General features: G+C 45.7%; 1 protein-coding gene across 1 annotated transcript in view; it reads right to left on the bottom strand.

Annotated features, from left to right (window-relative positions):
* Positions 1–1,835: 1,835 nt before the first annotated feature.
* SERTM2 (serine rich and transmembrane domain containing 2) overlaps positions 1,836–21,827 on the bottom strand; it is a 30,995-nt gene continuing 11,003 nt past the window's right edge. The window contains exon 2 of the mRNA XM_030209483.1: positions 1,836–3,701. Within this exon, the coding sequence (XP_030065343.1) occupies positions 2,771–3,046 (276 nt within the window). The 5' untranslated portion in view covers positions 3,047–3,701 and the 3' untranslated portion in view covers positions 1,836–2,770. The remainder of the gene's footprint in view (positions 3,702–21,827) is intronic.

A 21,827-nucleotide genomic window follows, 5' to 3' on the forward strand; every position in this document is an offset into this window, starting at 1 on the left:
TCGGCTGGTGGGGGTTGGGGACCCCCGCCAGGAAATCCAGGGTCCCGGATGAAACTTGCAGGGGCCCAGGCTCCCGTGGCCCCACCTAGCTATGCCCCTGCAGTAAGCTAGTACTGATTTTTGTTTTCAGATAATGGTAGTTTTACAGTTCAAACATTTTTGATCATGCAAAATCGCTGGGTGGTCACACTAAAAAGTCTGTAACTTCACTGTGTTTTAAGATAATCTAATTCCATTCAGCACATAAATGTAGATTGTAACAATAAATAAAGCTGTAAAATCTCACATTGAAATTCCAAGCGGTTGCTGAGAAAACAGAAAAAAAAGCTCTAGAGGGTAACATTTTTTGCCGCACCCTGAATATATGAGGTAAGTTAATAACTTAAGATCATGTAATGACTATATTTAAGATCATGTAATGACTATATCATAACAACACTCTGTAAGCCACATTGAGCCTGCAAAAAGGTGGGATAATGTGGGGTACAAATGCAATAAATAATAATAATAATAATCAATATATATAAAAGGCGAGTGTCGTACTCACTCGCAAATGCGCAGTAGAGACCTTCTCTGCCCCGCCCCCGCGTCAATACGTGATGACGGGGGGCAGAACAGAGAGGGTCTGTACTGCTTATTTCTGAGGGAGGGACACCGCCGTCTAACGCTCCCCCCACCCGAGTCGCCGCTGCCACCCACCTTCTACCCGGTCGGGCCCGCGCTCCACTATTGAAACAGCGAGGGTCCGGGAACGCAGCACTGAGCTCTGCTGAGCTGCCCACATCGCCCTTCCTTCTTCTTCTCTGCCTCTGTCCCGCCCTCGACGACGTTACGTCACACGAGGGCGGGACAGGCAGAGAAGAAGAAGGAAGGGCGATGTCGGAGTGCTGCGTTCCCGGACCCTCGCTGTTTCAATAGCGGAGCAAGGGACCGGTCGGGTGGAAGGTGGGTGGTGACGGCTCGGGGGGGGGGCGCGAATTCGGAGGGGGAGAGGCAGCGGCGAACTCGGCGGCGGGCCTTTCAACCCCCCCTTCCTATAAATAGCCCGTTTTTACGGGCTCAAAGGCTAGTAATAATAATAACTCAGCGAATGCATATTTTTTCCCTGTGTGGATACCAACCAGTTTTCAAGATGAAAGCGTCCATATTCTTCCATTTTGAAAATTATCCCAGGGAATATATGTGACTATATTTAGAGCTTCTTCTTGGCATGTGCAAATTTTCTGGACATTTTACGTACATTTGTGTGTATTTAAAAAAATGCAAACCTCTCCACAACACCCTCCCTGGGAATGCCTGCATTCAGTCTGGGCTAAGGTTAAAAATTGCCCTCAATGTTAGGATTAAATTTTCCTATGAAAACAACAGGGTAATCGATCTGCAAACTCCAAGATGGGAAACAGACAAAGCAGATACGTATATGAAAAACAATATTTAATGAATTAAAATCAAAATGAAATTAACAAGTCCGACACAGGCCCTTGCAGATCAGCAACGTGGCCGCGCCAGAGAAGAGGACTTCGGCTGGCAGGGGTTGGGGGACCCCCGCCAGCAAAGGTACCCGACAGCGGCAGGGGAGGGCTGGCAGCAGGAGGGGGGGTCGAAGGGGTTGGCAGTGGGGGGGGGGGCAGGGCCAAATCTACAGGGACCCATGCCCCCGTGGCCCCACGTAGCTACGCCCCTGGCTGCCCGCTTACTGTCGGGCAAGCCTCAGTGCTAAAAATGTTAAAATATTTTGGAAGCACTGAAAATGGCGTGTGGTAGGGGCTGGCACTATCGCCAGGCTCCTGCGGTAACCCCACCACACGTCAAGCCCGCGGTGGGCTTGCCATGCTTCAGTAAAAGAGCCCCCTTGGTTCCCTGCAGTCTGCATGTGTTTTAATAACCTTAAATATTTCTGTGTTATCTCTACAGCTTTGATCAGTTCATTAATCAAAGAGTCAAGATGTTGAAGCTGCATTTCTACCATGTTGGGTGTTATTAATTTTTCTTTGAGATGCATTTAATGCACTTTAGTTTTTACTTGTGTTATAAACATTTGTTGCTTAAGAACCTGATGCCACCTGAAAGCAGAAAAAAAAGGGAAGTACATTTATTTGTCTGTTTTAAAGCATTTACAAAGTATACAACAATCAGAAATGTTTGTGGCATTTGCAGATTCACCAATACATTTTACACCAAGGATCTGAAAGTTCTCAGACACCCCCCCCCCCCCAAACCCCTTGAGCAAACAATTTTGCTTGCTAATATTCCTTGGGAATGTGGTGGATGGCCACTGTGGTTTCTAACTGGGCAGTTGCGGCTTATCACTCGTTGCAGCCTCACTGGCCTTGCAACCTCTCATGAAGAGAGAGAGAGAGAAAATGATGAGGCACGAGGTGATAGGAAAGCACCGTTGGCCTCCTCAGAACCCATTATTTTCCTTTGGCCCCTTGCATAGCATTTGTGCGTTATGCTGATTCTCAATATCTCTCACAAAGCCTGTCAGGCACCATAATAAGCCTTTTAGAAGAAGGTCTGGCTCTAGTGCTGTTTTGTACGGGCATGCGCTCGCTTGTTGGAAATGAACCTTTTTGGCACCTGCCGTTTGTCAGTTTCTGGGCCCAAATTGCTTTCCTGCAAAGTCTACTAGTCTCTTCTCTGGTCATGTGCAAATATATCAAGTTCGGATTTTGAGGCCCCATCCTTCAGAAGATGACCAGCCACCTACAGTTTTGTATCGCTGGAGTAGAATATCTAGAGCAGCAATGATTCCTCTGTTCTGTTCACGTTAAACACTTGGAGTCCTCCCTTGCATTTCTACATCAGTGAATTGCGGGACGGTTTCAGTGCTCTCTGGGTTGGTTGTAATGGGTGAGATGACATGCTTCAGGCGTAAGAGCATGGTGAACAGCAGGATCAGGAGGACAGCCAGGAGTCCCAAAAACAAACCCACATACATGTAGAGGTTGGCGTATTTGTCAGAGCTGCTGTCCGTAGCCACAGTCGGTAATGGAGGAGCATGGACAGTAGGATGTTCACGGTACTTGAAATACACCTCAGTCATAGCTCAAGCAAAGTCTGGTCGATATTTAGTCACCTTTAAGTGTTTTCATTCTTGTGCTTCTTTCCAAAGGCAGTCATTCAGTGAAACTGAAGGCATCCACAGCTGGAAGACCACCTTAGCTATTCCTTTGAATACAGGGAAGACATTTTCTTTTTAAAAAAATCTATTTCAATATCTGATGTGAATTTGCTGGAAAGTCCCACCACTGGTCATTCCAAATGGTTTTGGTCACCAGATGTGTTTTTGGAAGGCCCTGGTTGTAGCCAAAGCTCACAAACCTCCATGTTATGCCCACGTAATGAAAGAAGGACAATCTCACCCTCTTTCTTTTCCCATGATGCTCAGCTCACACATCAAGCCTCTCTTGAACAATCCACAAAGGCTGAGATGTGGTTGTCTGAAATTTATACAGTTAAGCCTTTGCAAAGCTCGATCGCCTTTTCAATTTCCCTTCCTATTAGAAAAGAGGTTTTTTTTTGGTGAAATTGCTTGTTCCAGACAGTTTCTACACTAGGATCTAATTTTCTCCTGAAGCTCGTCTTCTCCGTTTCCAGGGCTTTTGATTTCATACAGCACCGAAGAAGAGTCATAGATAGAGTTTGGTTACAGACGTGAGATAGGCAGTTGCTCTTTTCTTCTCCAAGATTTGAGCTTCCTGTGACAAGAGAGAAAACACAAATGAGAAAATGCAAATGTATGTTGCCTTTTCATAAGAAGCACTAAACTAAGCCATCACAAGAGGTAGACAAGATGGGCACATAATTGTGGCATCCAGCCAGGGAGGTGCCAAGCTGCTGCCACAACACGTAAATGGCAGAGATATGACCTGCACAGTCATTCTCAGCAGCAGACCAGCTGTATCATCCAAAGGGACCCAGTCACCTGGGGGCTGCTATAGCTGGCCACAGTCCGGCTGTTGGGGTTTGCCAGCTGTGTTGTAACTTCTAGGACAGTGAGCCTCAGTCCAGTCCTCGGGACACACTCAGCCAGTCAGGTTTTCAGGATATCCACAAAGAATATAACAACCAAGCAAAATCAAAACTTCATTAATTCAGTGTACAGTATTCTGGTAGGCCATGTGCATGCTGAGATTTTCAGTTATTTTTCACATTTTTTATAAACTTTATAATTTTTAAGTTTTAATTAATCAGGAGGACAAAGTCTCAGAAATATGCAGGGGTGTATATATTCTCCACCGGTCTCCTTCAATCATCAACTTAAAAAAGAATATGCATGAGCTAGATCTTGATATGGAAATTCTGAAAACCTGACTGTCTGGGTGTGCCACGAGGACTGAGTTGAGAACCCCTGTTCTAGGAGAGTGCTAAAAGCTCGTATGTGTGTGTGTCCTGCTCAAATATCATGACTAATTCAGGTTTCTGTGACTTTACCCCCAAACCAAAGTAGAGCTGCCCTCTAATGACTGTGCAGGGATGATGCAAGCAATGCAATCAATTCACAAACACCAATGATGTTTTCTCTGTTATCAAGTTCCAGCTCAAACCTCAGCGGTGCAGCTCGCCAATATATACAAATTTCTCAATTGATGAGATGTATGCCCCAACTGGTCATCGGTCATTCAGGTACAAAAATCTTTCTTATTATTTCAATGAGAGCTTTAACATCTCTCAAAATATGAATCTTAAAATTTTAATTTAACTTTAATTTATCGTAAAATATAGAAATGTACTCATCTTTCAGATGTAGTATATAGGGTTTAATCCAGGGGAATTTCATCCAACATAGTGTATGCTGGACGAAATTCCCCTGGGTTAAATCCTATATACTACATCTAAAAAATGAGTACATTTCTATATTTTAAGATAAATTAAATTTAAATTAAATTTTTAAGATTAATATTTCAAGAATGTTAAAGCAAGCATTATTAACTAGTTTCCATAGTGTACAACCCTTTTCCCACAGTTTTAAACTGAAATTTTCTCTAGAAGTAGACTTTTCCCATAGTTTTAAACTGAAACTATTTCTAGAAGTAGAAACTTAACAGCCAAAGAACTTTAAAAGTATAATAGGAAGGCTCAAATCTTGTTCTAAAAGACAGTTATTTTCTGTTCTTTGGTTGCTGGAGAAGTAGCACTGCTACTGACCTCAATTAGGTGTTAATTAAGGTGTGAGGTAGTAGAATATTTGCAGCGGTTACAAAGGGCAACCTGATTACTGAGTTAGCTTGAAAGGGTCTGTTTGAAGCAGTCTCCTTAGACTCAAAGCTATATAAAGAGGAAAGGTCCCTCTTAACTTTCTTTCTGAGAAGTACTGAGAGAAGAGGACATTTCTCTGGTAAGTGAACATTATTTTGTTTTGTGCTGTGGGAATTTAAAGATTGGGGTTTAAAAGAGGAATTATATGATAGTGATAGGCAGAATAAAAATATGAGCGGGTTGTGCTTTTGGCTATATGCACTGTTTGAATATGTGTTTGCTGTATATGCTAATAAATAAAAACATTTAAAGTTTTAAAAAAATGTAAAAAAAGCAAACTTTATCAACTAATCACCATACTCTTTTCCCCCTAGTTTCAAAACTTGAACTTCATACCACAGCATTAACAGATGGCCTCTAGCAGGCACTGCAGGACCTAGTTTAGTCTTCATAGACACTGGCAAGTCAGATGCAAAGCATTAATAAAGAAGGCTAAAAGAGAATATGAAGAGAAACCTACCAACTTGTAGTTCCCAACCTTTTCCTTACTTCTGCTTTTGTGCTATTGTCTGATTATACAAAGTTTCACAGCCTTTTGCTAGTGAAACAGGCGGTATGTGCCAAGACATGATGTATCTCTTACCACGAGGAAATCGGGAGCCTTAAAGCTGAAGAACATCCTTCCCATGCCCCCACATACACCTAATTTAAACATCAAAAAGTATTCAGATCTCTTCCATGGTATTTCAGATTTTAAGCAATTGACTCTGCTGCATCACAGGATATGATAACAATGGAGGTGTGGCCTAATGAGTGAGTCAACCATAGAAACTGGAGGAACACCAACCCCTATGAACATTGCAGGAACAATCTAGCTTTTTGCCATAAAGAGCTCAGTTGCTGCCCAACTGTGATGTACACTGCACTATTAAAATACTGTTTAAATATTGTCATGGTCTTACCGTGATTTCTGGCGCACCTCACAGCTGTCAGGCTGCAGGAGCAATCTGTCCTCTGGTGCCTTTGGGACTGTCGTCAAGCCCCTGGGGCGAGTGCCTGCATGGACGCCCTGCTGTGACATCAGACACGCCTATGGAGACTTAAACCCCTCTGCCATCGGCTTTGGCACTTTTGAGTTATTAGCCGCCCTCTGTGCTTCCAGTTCCGTGGGTCCTGAGATGTCTTCATCTTCCAGCTACGCTGTCTGTCTATGTGGGTTCCACTTTCACCATTGACTTTTGTCTGAGTGGGTTCCCGAGGAGCTTGCCGCTTCTGTGTATGAGTAGATTCCAGTTACGCTATCGTCCTTTGTCCGAGTGAACCTCTGACTAACCATCTGCTTCGCTCTGGGAATACGTTTAAAGGGGGTCTGGACAGATTCCTGAAGGAAAAGTCCATTGATCGTTATTAAATTTTGGGATTTTGCCAGGTTCTTGGGGCCTGGATTGGCCGCTGTCGAAGACGAAGTGCAGGGCTTGATGGACCTTTGGTCTTTTCCGAGCGTGGCGGTGCTTATGCTTATGCTTATACGTACTTGTGTTCCTGTACCAGTCTGGGAGTCAGTGGCCATGTTTCCTGATTTACCCTGAGGCAATGTGGCTCCCTTTATCTGGATGGCCTGAGAACAGTCTATCATAGCTAACTATGACCAAGGGCTCACAATCCAGAAACATAACAAATATACAGCATCTTACCACACAGTTCATGATACATCTTAATTCAGACTCCTGAGGCAGGTGCCCAGTGCAAAAACACAGTTCCGTGTGTTTCTTCTGTACTGCCTTCAGTCTATTGGCATTTCAGGAACAGTTCTAATCTGGTTTACCTCGTATCTAGATAATCGTCAGTGCCCAGTATTTCACGGAAACTCTCTCTCCACCCCTTATTGTCCAGACTCGGGTGTTCCACAGGGATCTATCTTGTCCCCAACGCTATTTAACATCTTCTTTGCCCCTCCATTAGCCTTGGTGTAATCCTTAGGTATTACTTCATACATTTATGCAGATGACGTTCAAGTGCTTATCCCATTTGATACATGCACCGCTAACGAAATTTTTGTAGTTAATCAAAACCTTTCTCTGCTTTCAGACTGGCTCAAGGAAAATAAATTGGTTTCAAATCCTACTATAGTCTTTAAACACAGAACGAGTCCTCCATTGCCTACCCCAATTCTTATTGCTAATCTGCCGGTGCCTCAAGAGGAGATAGTTCATATTCTAGGAATACTTATAGACTATAACCTTTCATTTCTCCTGCAGATTTCACAAGTAGTCAAATTTCCTTTTACAGATTACGCCTTATCCATTCAATTTGCTCACTCCTCCTCACTTAACCGTTGTGACCCAAAGAAGCTTGACATCTGATAAACATATGTACAGTACTGTTTATTATATGTACAGTATACAGTCTCCGTTAACTGACGTTATACAGTCTCCGTTAACTGATGTTAGGCTTACTTGAAGTAATCAGTGATAGTCCTCTGTACACTATTGTGTCTGTGAGTTCCACAGACTACGTCTGCCAGATGGTAAAAACTGTCATAGCACCGACATCCAGTGGCCTCCAGATAGGCCCGCATGGTGTTGAGACTCTCCAGCGCTCTTGCAAAAGTGAGAGGAGGTTGTTGAATTTCGTCAGCATGTGTCTCACTGCTCATTTTATCATCTGTTTCATCATCAGCCGTTGCCTGCGTGTAGGCGCATATCTTGACATCAGTGCTGTCATCAGCTGTTTGTAGATCATAATCAACAGCTACGTAGTGATGAAACTCCTCTTCAGTAACACCAGCTGGGATGTCAATAACCTGTTCATCTGACGCGTTTGCAACAGCTGCATCTATTTTGTCCCTCTCCACATCCTTAACAAAGCTTGCCCGCTTGTAGCAGTTCACAATGGTTGCCTGTGTAACATGATTCCAGGCTTCTTTCTGCATATCTAGGGAATCCAACAGTGATAGATTACGAGCCAGTTCAACAGCACATTTATCCTTGCCAGTCTGGTCATCCATAACACTCATCAGATGACGCAGCACAAGAGCCTGATAATGTTGTTTGAAATTGGCTATAATGCCCTGATCCATAGGTTGGATCAGAGAGGTAGTGTTTGGTGGCAGGAAGACCACCTTGATGTTAGACAGCCTGACATCATCACTGTGTGTGCAACAAAATCTGACGCTTTTGTGCCCGCATTCTAGTGTCTAACTTCTTTAGCCACTGCTTCCAAATTTCCCCAGTCATCCATGAATTTGCGTTAGCCTCGTATGACACAGGAAGTCGCTTAACATTCTTGAAGCAACGGGGCTGTTTGCTCTTTCCAATGACGAGTGGTTCCAACTTCTCACTCCCATCCATATTGCAGCAAAGGAGGATAGTCAGTCGGTCCTTCGACGTTTTACTTCCTGTAGTTTCGACTTGTTTGAATGCAAGTGTTCCATCAGGAATTGCTCGCCAGTAGAGAGCGTTTTCGTCAGCATTGAAAATGTCACGAGGTGCAAACTCGTTCAAGATGGTAGGAAGAACTGAAACAACCCAATTTTCAGCACCAAAGTCATCAGCGTCTTGTTTTTCACCATGCTGTTTCTTGAATTTTACGTTGTTCCTCTCCTTCCATCTTTCCAACCATCTAACAGTGGCTTTGAATTCAGTTAGTCCAAGACTTTCAGCTAGCTGATTAGCTTTCTCCATAAGCAGTGGACCACTGACAGGAAACTGTCTGCTCCTGACTTGAGAAAACCACCGAAGAAGAGCATCTTCTACATCCTCAGCTTTTCCCCGTCCGTTTACGTTTCCTGTGTGGATTTGTATTGTTTTGCCAGTCTTCCAGAAGCTGATCTTTCTGTTTCAAGATACGTGAAATTTGACTGGGATTGACACCATATTCTTTAGCAATAGATGCTTGACTTTGTTTTCTAATTTTTTAAGAACTTCTATTTGTTCAGCCAGTGTTAAGGTCTTACAGTTGCGCGACGATGACGACGACTCCAGTGTACACTCTAACAGCTTTCTTTCGCTTATTCTGCCTGTGGCAGTTAACCGAGATTTCAAATTTACCGCCCCTTTGTCACGTGCCAATTGGCTTCCATATTCCGTGCATGCGCTTATGCGGTGTCTTTCCTGCAGAGGAGCGGTCTTAAACCATGCATATAAGCGAATCTTGCACTTAATAGTGGTGCGCTACACGGAAGTTTGTCTCCATAGAAATTGATGGCGCCAAAAATGGGACCGAAGTACGGCATGCAGTTAAAGAGAGCATGCGCTTATCCGACGTGCACTTAAATGGAGTGCACTGTATTTAGGAATTGAATCTTGTCCCTATTTTGGCTTCTTTGGTACAGGTGAACCTATCACACAGGTCTATGAATTAGCCAGGAAAGTATTTTTCTATTCCCTGTTTTTACTCTCTGTGTCTCAGCGTCTCTTTGGGTGTAATAGGTGTAGTTGCTGAAGACGTAACATAGTAAATGACAGCAGATAAAGACCTGAACGGTCCATCCAGTCTGCCCAACAAGATAAACTCATTTTACATGGTACGTGCTACTTTAAATGTATACCCAAGTTTGATTTGTCCTTGTCATTCTCAGGGCACAGACCATAGAGGTCTACCCAGCACTGTTCCTGTACTAAAAGTTCTGAAGCTAACATCGAAGCCCCTTAAAATTTACACTCCAGCCCATCCATAACTATTCAGCCACAATCAGGGCCCAGACCGTAGAAGTCCACCCAGCATTGGTTTTACTTTCCAATTACCGGGGTCACCATCCAATCTTCGCTAAGATTCCGTAGATCCATTCCTTCTAAACAGGATTCCTTTGTGTTTATCCCACGCATGTTGTAATTCCATTACCGTTTTCATCTCCACCACCTCCCGCGGGAGGGCATTCCACGTATCTACCACCCTTTCTGTGAAAAAATACTTCCTGACATTACTTCTGACTCTGCCCCCCTTCATCCTCAATTCATGTCCTCTAGTTCTACCACCTTCCTGTCTCCGGAAAAGGTTCATTTGCGGATTAATACCTTTCAAATATTTGAATGTCTGTATCACGTCACCCCTTTTCTCCTTTCCTCCAAGGTATACATGTTCAGGTTGGCAAGTCTCTCCTCGTATGGTTTGCAACGCAAATCCCAAACCATTTTTGTAGTTTTTCTTTGCACCGCTTCCAGACTTATCTGATGATTTTCAAGCTTTCTCAGATCTTCTATCTTCTTGCGTCAAAATGGTGGGGCGCTGCTTCTTTCTTTTCCTCCTTCCGTGTAGAATGATGAAGAACAGCTGCAATGGAACCTACTGCCCAGTGGCGTAGCTATGTGGGGCATGGGGGGACCTGGGCCCCCGTAGATTGGACCCTGGACCTCCCTGCCGATGACCCGCTCGACCCCCTCTCCAACTGGCGGGGTCCCCCGCCAGCAAAGGTAGGCGGGTTGGCGGCGGGAGGGGGGGGTCGAGCGGGTCGTCGGCGGGGGGGGGGCGAACAGGTTGTCAGGGAGGGGGGTCGACAATGGCTGGCGGGCGGGCGATGTCAGCGGCAATGGGGGGGGGCGGGGGCGGCGGCGGCACCAGGGGGGGGCTAAAATGTGCCCCCTCACCTCAGGCTCTGGACCCCCCTCCCGCTGAAGTCTGGCTACACCCCTGCTACTGCCTACTACTAAAACCAAAACAAAATAGAGAGAAAACTACCTCCTTATCAATAGTTTGTGTGCAACCTGTCACTCAGGATGTCTTCCTAAAAATAAAATCTTTTAAGAATGTAAGGGGCCCTTTACTAAGGCACGCAGGCGCCTATGCGTGTCGAACGTGCATCAATTTGGAACTATCGCGAGCCCCGGGTGGTAATTCCATTTTTTACGCGCGTCTGATGTGCGGCAGAAAATATTGTTTATTTTCTACCGTGTGGCGCTAACTGGGCGGTAATCGGCAGTGTACGCGCACTGATGATTACCGCCTGGATAACGCATGAGACCTTACCACCAAGTCAGTGGATGGCGGAAAGGTCTCAGACCCAAAATGGATGTGCACCAATTTTTATTTTGCCGCATGTCCATTTTCGGCCAAATAAACAGGCCTGTTGCGCACTGAAAAATGGACCTGTGCGCGTCCGATACACACATCTACACCAGCGCAGGCCACTTTTTCGGCACACCTTAGTAAAAGGACCTCCTAAATACTTAAGCTAGCTTACCCAAACGACCCGACCTAACCCTACACATTTCTCTTATTATGACGATGTCTATATATCAACCATGTCACCCTAGCTACTCCATACTATCCTAGTCTTCCCTTCCCCATCCTTCCTTCATCATACCCATCCCCATTTCCTTATCTAGCTTCATTACTCCTTCCCTTGTTAATTCACACATACTCAAAGCATTCTATTATGTTACACTAGTAAAAAAGCCCCGTTTCTGATGCAAATGAAACGGGGGGCTAGCAAGGTTTTCTTCTGTGTGCATGTGGGAGTGTGTGTGTCCCTGCCCTCTGCCCTCTCTCCCTTCCCCTGTGCTCTCTGTCCCCTCCCCCCTCAGAGTCGAGTCCTTCAGTGTTACGTTTCCTGCTGTGTTTGTGTTACAGAGATAGTGAGGGCTTCTGCCCTCTCTCCCCTCCCCCCTCTGAGTCCTTCACTGTTACAGAGAGAGCGATTTGATTTCGTGCTTTGCTGTGTTTTCCTTCACTGTTTGTGTTACAGAGAGAGCGAGGGCGGGGCAGACACTCATGGGGAAACTGGATATCTCTCCCCCTTCACACTTCCGGCTGGAGACTTCATTTAGAATGCTGGTGGTGCCTTTTATATATAGAGATTATAGTTCATAATATTCTTCTTAATGAATCTAATAATTGTAATTCTGTTTATTATGTAAGCCGCATTGTACCTGCTTCTGTGGGAAAGTGCGGGGTACAAATGTAATAATAAATAAATAAATAAGTTTGTCTATTTCTTAAATAAAAATAATTTATTGTCTTGTTCTGATATTATCTAACTCAGACTTTGTTTCTCTTCACTAACTATCTGTTGTCGCCTCGATTGACTCTCTTCAGAAATACTGTTCACTTCACACACACAGTAGCAATCATTTAGAAAAGATTAATGTCTTTCAAAACCAAAAATAGCTATTGTAGTAGCCACTACAATTTATGTTCCCAGTGGCAATGAAGTCACTGAAGAAAAAAGCGTCTCCTCACAATTCAGAATCCTTCTCAGACAAATTCAGACACTTTCTGAGTGGAGTGGAGTGGAGGAGTGGCCTAGTGGTTAGGGTGGTGGACTTTGGTCCTGGGGAACTGAGGAACTGAGTTCGATTCCCGGCACAGGCAGCTCCTTGTGACTCTGGGCAAGTCACTTAACCCTCCATTGCCCCAGGTAAGCAGCATTGAGCCTGCCATGAGTGGGAAAGTGCAGGGTACAAATGTAACAAAATTAAAATAGATACTATTGGAGATTCTACATGGAATGTTGCTACTATTGGAGATTCTACATGGAATGTTGCTATTCCACTAGCAACATTCCATGTAGAAGGCTGCGCAGGCTTCTGCTCCTGTGAGTCTGACGCCCTGCACGTATGTGCAGGACGTCAGACTCACAGAAGCAGAAGCCTGCGCGGCCACATTAGTGATCTGCAAGGGCCAACTTCCTTCTACATGGAACGTTGCTAGTGGAATCTCAAATAGTAGCAACACTGGAGGAGTGGCATTTCTTGATTAGCTTTCGAAGGTTGCCCTTCTTCGTCAGATCTGCTACCACATTTGCTTATTTCCGATCTGAGGAAGAAGGGCAACCTTCGAAAGCTAATCAAGAAATGTATTAAGTTATGTCCAATAAAAAAGGTATCAGCTTATTTTCTTTTCCATGTTTTATTTTGATTAACTTCCACTCACCAAACTTCTTCACTTGTTAATGAAACAAATCAGTGGTGTGCCGAGGGCGGGGCGGTGGCGGCGGTCCTTCCCGGGTGCACGCTTTCAGGAGGGGTGCAGGGAGCAGCTGCGCGGCTGTCGGGTCCTCCGGTTCTCTGCTCCCTCTGCTGTCACTTCCTGTTCCGGAGCAGAAGGAGCAGGGAACCAGCGGAACTGACAGCCATGCGGATGCTCCCAGCACCCCAGCAGGTAAGAAGAATGCACCCTGGGGGGGACGGGCTTGGAGGTGATGCGCCGGGGGGATGGACACTGGGGTGTAGTGCTGCACCCAGGGAGGATGAATGATGCTGCACCAGGGGGAGGAGGGGTGCGCAGCGGCAATCCGCCCCGGGTGGCAGCCGACCAAGGAATGCCAATGAAACAAATTATTTATCTTGTCAGCTCACACTTTAACCTCCTAGACTCTCAGACATACTCCCTGCCTGTTCCGAGTTCAACCTTCTTCTCCCCAGAGACTCTAGAAAAATCCACAGAAACAGGTTCCTTCTGTGAGCTGTGCAGCCAATCAGGTTCAAGCTATGCAAATCTCTTTGGAGACGGCTTGCCAAACTGAGCCCTGCATGGTCCAAACGTTATTAAAACAGTCAAAATTATTCTGTAGAAACCCCTCATTTTCATTTAACATCATACAACACCTTAATAGAATTATGTGAAAACCTACACTTTTAAACCCCAATGGGAAAGTCACAATTGTCAAAGAAGGTCACAGCACCTCTTTGGGACCTCTGGGCACCTGAATTCTTCAACTTATAACATTTCAGTAACAGTAAAAAAATTTTAAATTACAGTGTCAGTGCCAGACTCCGTTTGGCGTACTGGACATGCACAAAAAATCATGTATTTTCTGGCCATCTCTGCCCTTAGACCCCCACCATTGCTCTCCCAGGATTTATGTTTAGAATTTGGCATGAAGATTTCTAACTGCGGGTGGGATCAGGTGACAATTGGATTTTAAATGTGTTTAATATTTTTTATGAATTAAAATGTGGGGTTTTAATATGGATTATATGCTTGTCAATGGTTAATGAGTTAGGTTTGTAATTGGTAATCATTGTAACATGTTAGGAACCCTGTATATGTAGTAAGACACATATTCATTGGGGAAATCCTGAAAACCTGACTGGAAAGCAGCCCTCAAGGACTGAGGTTGGACAACCCTGGCTTAGAGGAAAACATTGACTATTACTGCTACTTATTTCTATAGTGCTACTAGATGTACGCAGCATGGTATATAAACATATATATTTTATTACATTTGTACCCCGCGCTTTCCCACTCATAGCAGGCTCAATGTGGCTTACATATTATATACAGGTACTTATTTGTACCTGGGGCAATGGAGGGTTAAGTGACTTGCCCAGAGTCACAAGGAGCTGCCAGTGCCTGCATTGGGAATCGAACCCAGTTCCCCAGGACCAAAGTCCACCACTCTAACCACTAGGCCACTCCTCCCTGCCTGACACAAACAGGAAAAATAAAATGGTTTCATTTAACAATACAAGTAATGAACAGGTGAATAAGGGGTTAAGAGTTAAAGACAACCTCAAAGAAGTGGAGAGCACCAGAAGACAGCAAGACCTACCAATTCAGGAAGTTTATACTGGGCATACAAAGCAGCAAGATGGAAGGAACAGAGTCTAGAGTTGGCAATGAAGGAACAGGGTACTGATAAGAGTGACTTGCCTGAAGAACGGAGTTCCTGGGCAAATGCATTTCAACTAAAACTCAATAAATAAAAAACCCACTGTATCATCCTCTCATCCCAACACAACGCAGACAACCCCACAAGTATCAACACCCCAGACTACACCCTTCCTATCTCAGACAGCCTGAAAATCCTAGGCGTTACGGTGGACCATAACCTAACGCTAGAGAGCCAAGTGGCATCCACAACAAAGAAAATGTTCCACTCCATGTGGAAACTGAAACGCTTGAAACAATTCTTCCCAAGGGAAACATTTCGCAACCTGATACAAACAATGGTACTAAGCCACGTAGACTACTTCAATGGAATTTATGCGGGATGCAAAGAACAAACCTTAAAGAAACTTCAGACTGCACAAAACATGGCAGCTAGGCTCATATTTGGAGAAACACAATTTGAAAGCGCAAAACCCCGCCGCAAAAAGCTACATTGGCTCCCAATCAAAGAACCCAGTGCGCCCAAAATCTGCACCCTGGTTCACAAAATCATCTATGGTGAAACCACGGGATACATGACAGACCTGATCGACTTACCAACTAGAAACACATCCGAATCAACACGAACATTCCTAAATCTGCACTACCCAAGTTGCAAAGGACTTAAATACAAATCAACTTACGCATCCAGTTTCTCCTACATAAGCACACAACTGTGGAATGCACTACCAAAAGTCTTGAAATCGACGTATGACCACCTAAGCTTCCGGAAATCACTAAAAACTAACCTGTTTAAAAAGGCATACCCTACCGATCCAACTTAAATGCCTGACCTCTGCAACACAACAAATCTAAATTGCGTAATGGACATAACTCAACTCTTCCGTTCACGATTCCCTAATGTGGCTGTGCCACATGAACTTTATCCTATCATAACATCACATTGTATTTGTTCACACTGGACACTGCAAACGCCTCTCCGGTACTATGTAAGCCACATCGAGCCTGCAAATAGGTGGGAAAATGTGGGATACAAATGTAACAAATAAATAAAATAAGAGAGGAGGGATACTGAGGAGCTACAGAATGAACACACATGTAAGTCAATATGAGGAGTTTGAATTGTATATGGAGATAGATAAGGAGCCAATGAAATGACTTGAGGAGAGGGGTTATGTGAATGCAGTGACACTGACGGAAGATAAGTGATGTAGCAGAATTTTGAACTGATTGAAAGGGAACGAGATGGTTTGATGGGAGGCCTGTGAGGAGAAGGTTGCAGGTGATGAAGGTTTTGGTGGTGTGTAGAAAAGAATGGGCACATTTTAGTGTTGTACAGAAAGAAGTGACAGGCCCGATATTCAGCCGGTGATGATCTACGTTTTGCTGACTGCTGTCAGCGCTGTACCCAGAAATTCAATGCCGTGGCCATGTCCTGACATAGGCATTGAAAACATATAGCTGGTTAAGTGCAACATTCAGCACTTTGCCAACTATGGGTTAATGTATAAAGATAGGACTGACGTTTCTATAGCATAGTAAATGACGGAAGATAAAGACCTATAGGGTCCATCCAGTCTTCCCAACAAGATAAACTCATTATACATGGTATTCGATACTTTATATATATATATCCGAGTTTGATTTGTCTTTGCCAATTGCAGGGCACAGACCGTAGAAGTCTGCCCAGCACTGGTTTTGCTTCCCAATTACCGGTGTTGCCACCTAATCTCCGCTAAGATTCCGCGGAACCATTCCTTCTAAACAGGATTCCTTTGTGTTTATCCCATGCATGTTTGAATTCCATTACCGTTTTCATCTCCACCATCTCCCGTGGGAGGGCATTCCACATATCCACCACCCTCTCTGTGAAAAAATACTTCCTGACATTACTCCTGAGTCTGCCCCCCTTCAACCTCAATTCATGTCCTCTAGTTCTATCGCCTTCCCGTCTCCGGAAAAGGTTTGTTTGCAGATTAATAACTAACCAGGCCAAGTGCTGACTCTGCCCCTGGAATGCCCCCAAAATAGCCAGTTCTGAGTTTGGCACTAACTGGTTATTTTCAGTTACCCGGAAATTAACAGGTTAAGTGCCACTGAAAATGACTGGTTTGCCCTGAACAGGTGATTTGACTGGCCAGGAGCCGTTTTCCGGCTGGATAAATCACTTTGAATATCAAACCTGACAGGTTTTAGCAGTCTGTTGGATATGTGCACCAAAAAAAGAGAGAGAGGAGTCAAAGATGACTCCATGGCTACAAGCTGAGGAGAAGCTTAGTGTTGGCCATGTTCAGTTTCAAATAGAGATGAGACATCCAGGTTGCAATGTCAGAAAAATGGTCTGAAATTTTGGCCTGGATTCTTGTTGAAATTTCTGGCGTGGGGAGGTAGATATGGGAGTCATCAGCATACAGATGATACCAAAAACCATGGGAGGAGATCAGAGCACCAAGGGAATAAATATAGAGAGAAAAGAGAAGAGGTACCAAGACAAAGCCCTGAGGTACACCAACTGATAGTAGGAATGCAGTGAAGGATCTCCATTGATGCATTTCATAGTATGTTATACTCAGGACTTCTGATTGTGGGTTTTAACTCATAAACACCGGTAAAATACCTCTGATGCAAAAAAACACCGGAAAAACTCCACTGCTCATAGTAGTGTTTCATCCCTTCCCTTGACTGCCTTAGATCTTCCACTCTGTTTTTCTGTGATAACAGTTCATCATCTGTATAAATTATTTGTGTAATCCCCCATTATAATGGGGATTACTAAAAATCATGACAGAACTCTCCACAGTTTTATGGGGGGAGGTTTCTGAGGTTGCGGGTGGTAAAGGATCCAGCCCAAGGAGCAGTGGCGTTCCTAAGGGGGTTGACACCCGGGGCAGATCGCCGATGCGCCACGCCCCCCGGGTGCAGCGCAACCCCCCTGGCGAAAGGACACCCCCCCGGGTGCATGCCGCTGGGGGGGGGGGGGTGCCGCACGCCTGTCCGCTTCATTCGTTTCCATGCTCCCTCTGCCCCGGAACAGGAAGTAACCTATTCCGGGGCAGAGGGAGCACAGAACGAACGTAGTGGACAGGCGCGCGGCACCCCCCCCCAGCGGCGTGCACCCAGGGTGGACCGCACCCACCGCCTCCCCCCTAGGAATGCCACTGCCAAGGAGGTGGATTCCAGGTAAGTTGCAGAGGGAACTATTTCTGGTTTGTTGAGTGACAGTAGAGGAGGAGTTAGGAGCTAATAAACAATGTTGATGGGGAGTGCACAAGATCTTTGTTTGCCTGTACCCCCACCAGGACCCATAAGAAGAGGGGGGTGTACTGGATGGGTTCAAGAAATTAAGGCTGACCAAAAAGGAGTGGAGGAGTGGCCTAATGGTTAGGGTGGTGGACTTTGGTGCTGGGGAACTGAGGAACTGAGTTCGATTCCTGGCACAGGCAGCTCCTTGTGATTCTGGGCAAGTCACTTAACACTCCATTGCCCCATGTGAGCCACATTGAGCCTGCCATGAGTGGGAAAGCGCAGGGTACAAATGTAACAAAAATAAAATAGATACTATTGGAGATTCTACATGGAATGTTGCAGGACGTCAGACTCACAGAAGCAGAAGCCTGCGCGGCCACATTGGTGATCTGCAAGGGCCGACTTCTACATGGAATGTTGCTAGTGGAATAGCAACATTCCATGTAGAATCTCAAATAGTAGCAACAGTGGAGGAGTGGCCTAGTGGTTAGGGTGGTGGACTTTGGTCCTGGGGAACTGAGTTCAATTCCCACTTCAGGCACAGGCAGCTCCTTGTGACTCTGGGCAAGTCACTTAACCCTCCATTGCCCCATGTAAGCTGCATTGAGCGCAGGGTACAAATGTAACAAAAAAAAAAAAAAGGAAGATTTTTTTCTAGCAAAGTATTAATGGTGAAGAGGAGTGCTCCTGGTGGGAAATAGCCTGGGAGCAGGAACATTGAAGAGCTGTTCGGAGCCAAAGGTGGTAGCCTGGAGAGGTACTTCTTAGGAGAAGACTTTACAATCTAATTGGCCTTCCCTCCCTGTGTCCCGCCCTCACGCAAGTTACATCAGACGAGGGCGGGACACAGGGAGGGAAGGCCCGAAGGGAGGCGATCTGCAGACTGCCACCGCTGCGCTTCTTTCACACGGAGCGAGGTCGAGGTGAGGCGCTATGATTTGAATTCATGGGGGGCCGGCCCGGTGGTGGACGGAGGGGGGCGGGTGGAGGGGACTGCGGCGATGACGACAACCTCGGGGGTGAGCGGCAGGGGCGGGGCCTCGGGGGCTACTGCCTGGGGAATTTTGTCCCCCTGCCCCCCCCCCCCTCTTGGCGGCCCTGGCCCCCTTTAGGCACCTGAATGATGAAGGCTTTGTGAATTCTACAGTAGCAGTTCCACGCAAAACTGGTGTTAAAGTCTGCATCTACAACTCATAAGTTGGTGTAGGCGGTTAGGCACATAAATGAAAGCATTCTAAGTGCACCTAAGTGCCTGACATGCCCCTAACCCACTCATGCCCCTCCCATGTCCGCACCCCATTGAAGCTGTGCGCTCTGGAATTTGAGGGGTCCTTTTACTCAGCTGTGATAAAAGGGGACTTGCACTAGCGTCAGTCCGTGTTGTTGACACGCTCTGAGGTCCTCTTGATTGCAGCGGGTAAAAGGCTCTCTTTTTTTCTCAAAAAGAAATGACCATGTGGTAAATGAACCATGCAGCCGTTTCAGGGGGGAACACTTGCTGTCACCAATGGGGTGCTCTGGGGTGGGAACTATTGCTGGGCTCCTGTGTTAACCCTGCTGCAGTTCTGCATTGGCATGTGGCAAGCCTTTTGCCATGCGCCAACCTTTTAGTAAAAGGGCCCTTGTGTGTATAACTTATAGAATAGCGACTAAGGGCAGTTATGTGCGCAACTACTAACTGGTGCCAATTAGCACCAATTAAAGCTAATCCTACCCAATTGGCTATTAACTCCAATTAATAGCCAATTATTGAATTAAGTTACATGTGCAAATGACCGTATTCTGTAAATTGCGCATGCAACTTTACGCACTAAGGGCCAGATTCAGTAAATGGGGTCTAAAATGTAGGTACATTGGAATAATGCGCACAGTGCTATTCTATAAACCGTGTCTACAGTATGATGCAGTGTATAGAACAGTGCACAGGTTGGGGGAATGGACGTACATGTAGGCATTGGCCATTTATGCCACTGAAAACCTGGTGTAAATACCCACGCCTAAATGTACGTGCACTCCCCTGAATTCTATAATAACACGTGCACATTTTATTGATGCCTCTGACATGCCTACACCCCTCCCATGACTGTGCCCCCTTTTCAGCTATCAGGCTTATTTTCGAAAGAGAAGGGCGTCCTTCTCACAGGGTCGCCCAAATCGGCATAATCGAAAGACGATTTTGGGCATCCTCAACTGCTTTCCGTCGTGGGGACGACCAAAGTTCACGGGGGCGTGTCGGAAGCATAGCGAAGGCGGGACTGGGGCGTGCTTAACACATGGGCGTCCTCGGCTGATAATGGAAAAAAAGAAGGGCGTCCTTGATTAACACTTGGGTGACTTTACTTGGTCCTTTTTTTTTATGACCAAGCCACAAAAATGTGCCCTAAATGACCAGATGACCACCGGAGGGAATTGGGGATGACCTCCCCTTACTCCCCCAATGGTCACTAACGCCCTCCCACCCTAAAAAAATGTTTAAATATTTTTTCCAGCCTCTATGCCAGCCTCATATGTCATACCCAGCTCCATGACAGCAGTATGCAGGTCCCTGGAGCAGTTTTAGTGGGTACTGCAGTGCACTTCAGGCAGGCGGACCCAGGCCCATCCCCCCCTACATGTTACACTTGTGGAGGAAACAGCGAGCCTTCCAAAACCCACCAGAAACCCACTGTAACCACATCTAGGTGCCGCCCTTCATCCCTAAGGGTTATGGTAGTGGTGTACAGTTGTGGGGAGTGGGTTTTGGGGGGGGCTCAGCACACAAGGTAAGGAAGCTATGCACCTGGGAGCTTTTTCTGAAGTCCACTGCAGTGCCCCCTAGGGTGCCTGGTTGGCGTCCTGGCATGTGAAGGGGACCAGTGCACTACGAATCCTGGATCCTCCCATGACCAAATGGCTTGGATTTGGTAGTTTCTGAGATGGGCGTCCTTGGTTTCTATTATGGCCGAAAACCGAGGACGACCATCTCTAAGGTCCACCTAAATGTTGAGATTTGGGCGTCCCCGACCGTATTATCGAAACGAAAGATGGACGCCCATCTTGTTTCGATAATACGGGTTTCCCCGCCCCTTCGTGGGGATGTCCTACGAGGACGTCCTCAGGAAAACTTGGGCGCCCCATTCGATTATGCCCCTCCACATGTACCTCTTTTTAGAATATGTGTAAAAAGAAGCGTGCACATATTCCAATTATTGCCAATTACTGATGTTAATTGGTTGTTATCTGCCAATTATCATCACTAATTGCTCATTACTCAAGCGTGCATAAATTGGACACGCGCAGAATTTAGCATGCGCTATGCGTCGCACCTTATATAGAATCTGGCCCTAAGCGCAAAGTTGGGAGCCCACCGTTATGGAATTAGGGGGAAAGAGATTACTTTCCGGAAATCATTTATTTGGGTTAATGGGCTTTTTGAAAATTGCCCACCCTTCCTGTGGGTAAAAATACTTGCTGATGGATCTCCCCATTTGTGTGGCTGTCGGGACCTAGTCTACTTTGATTGTAGCTGTTCTTTACTGCCTCCACCAGAAATTGCTGCTCTAGGCGACCACCTAGCTTGCATGATGGTTTCTCCAGCCCTGTTTATGTTGTTACATTTGTACCCTGTGCTTTCCCACTCATGGCAGGCTCAATGTGGCTTACATGGGGCAAAGGAGGGTTAAGTGACTTGCCCAGAGTCACAAGGAGCTGCCTGTGCCTGAAGTGGGAATCAAACTCAGTTCCTCAGGACCAATGTCCACCACCCTAACCACTAGGCCACTCCTCCACTGTTGCTACCATTTGAGATTCTACATGGAATGTTGCTATTCCACTAGCAACCTTCCATGTAG

Source organism: Microcaecilia unicolor, chromosome 7, assembly GCF_901765095.1.
Source record: "Microcaecilia unicolor chromosome 7, aMicUni1.1, whole genome shotgun sequence".
NCBI lineage: Eukaryota > Metazoa > Chordata > Amphibia > Gymnophiona > Siphonopidae > Microcaecilia > Microcaecilia unicolor.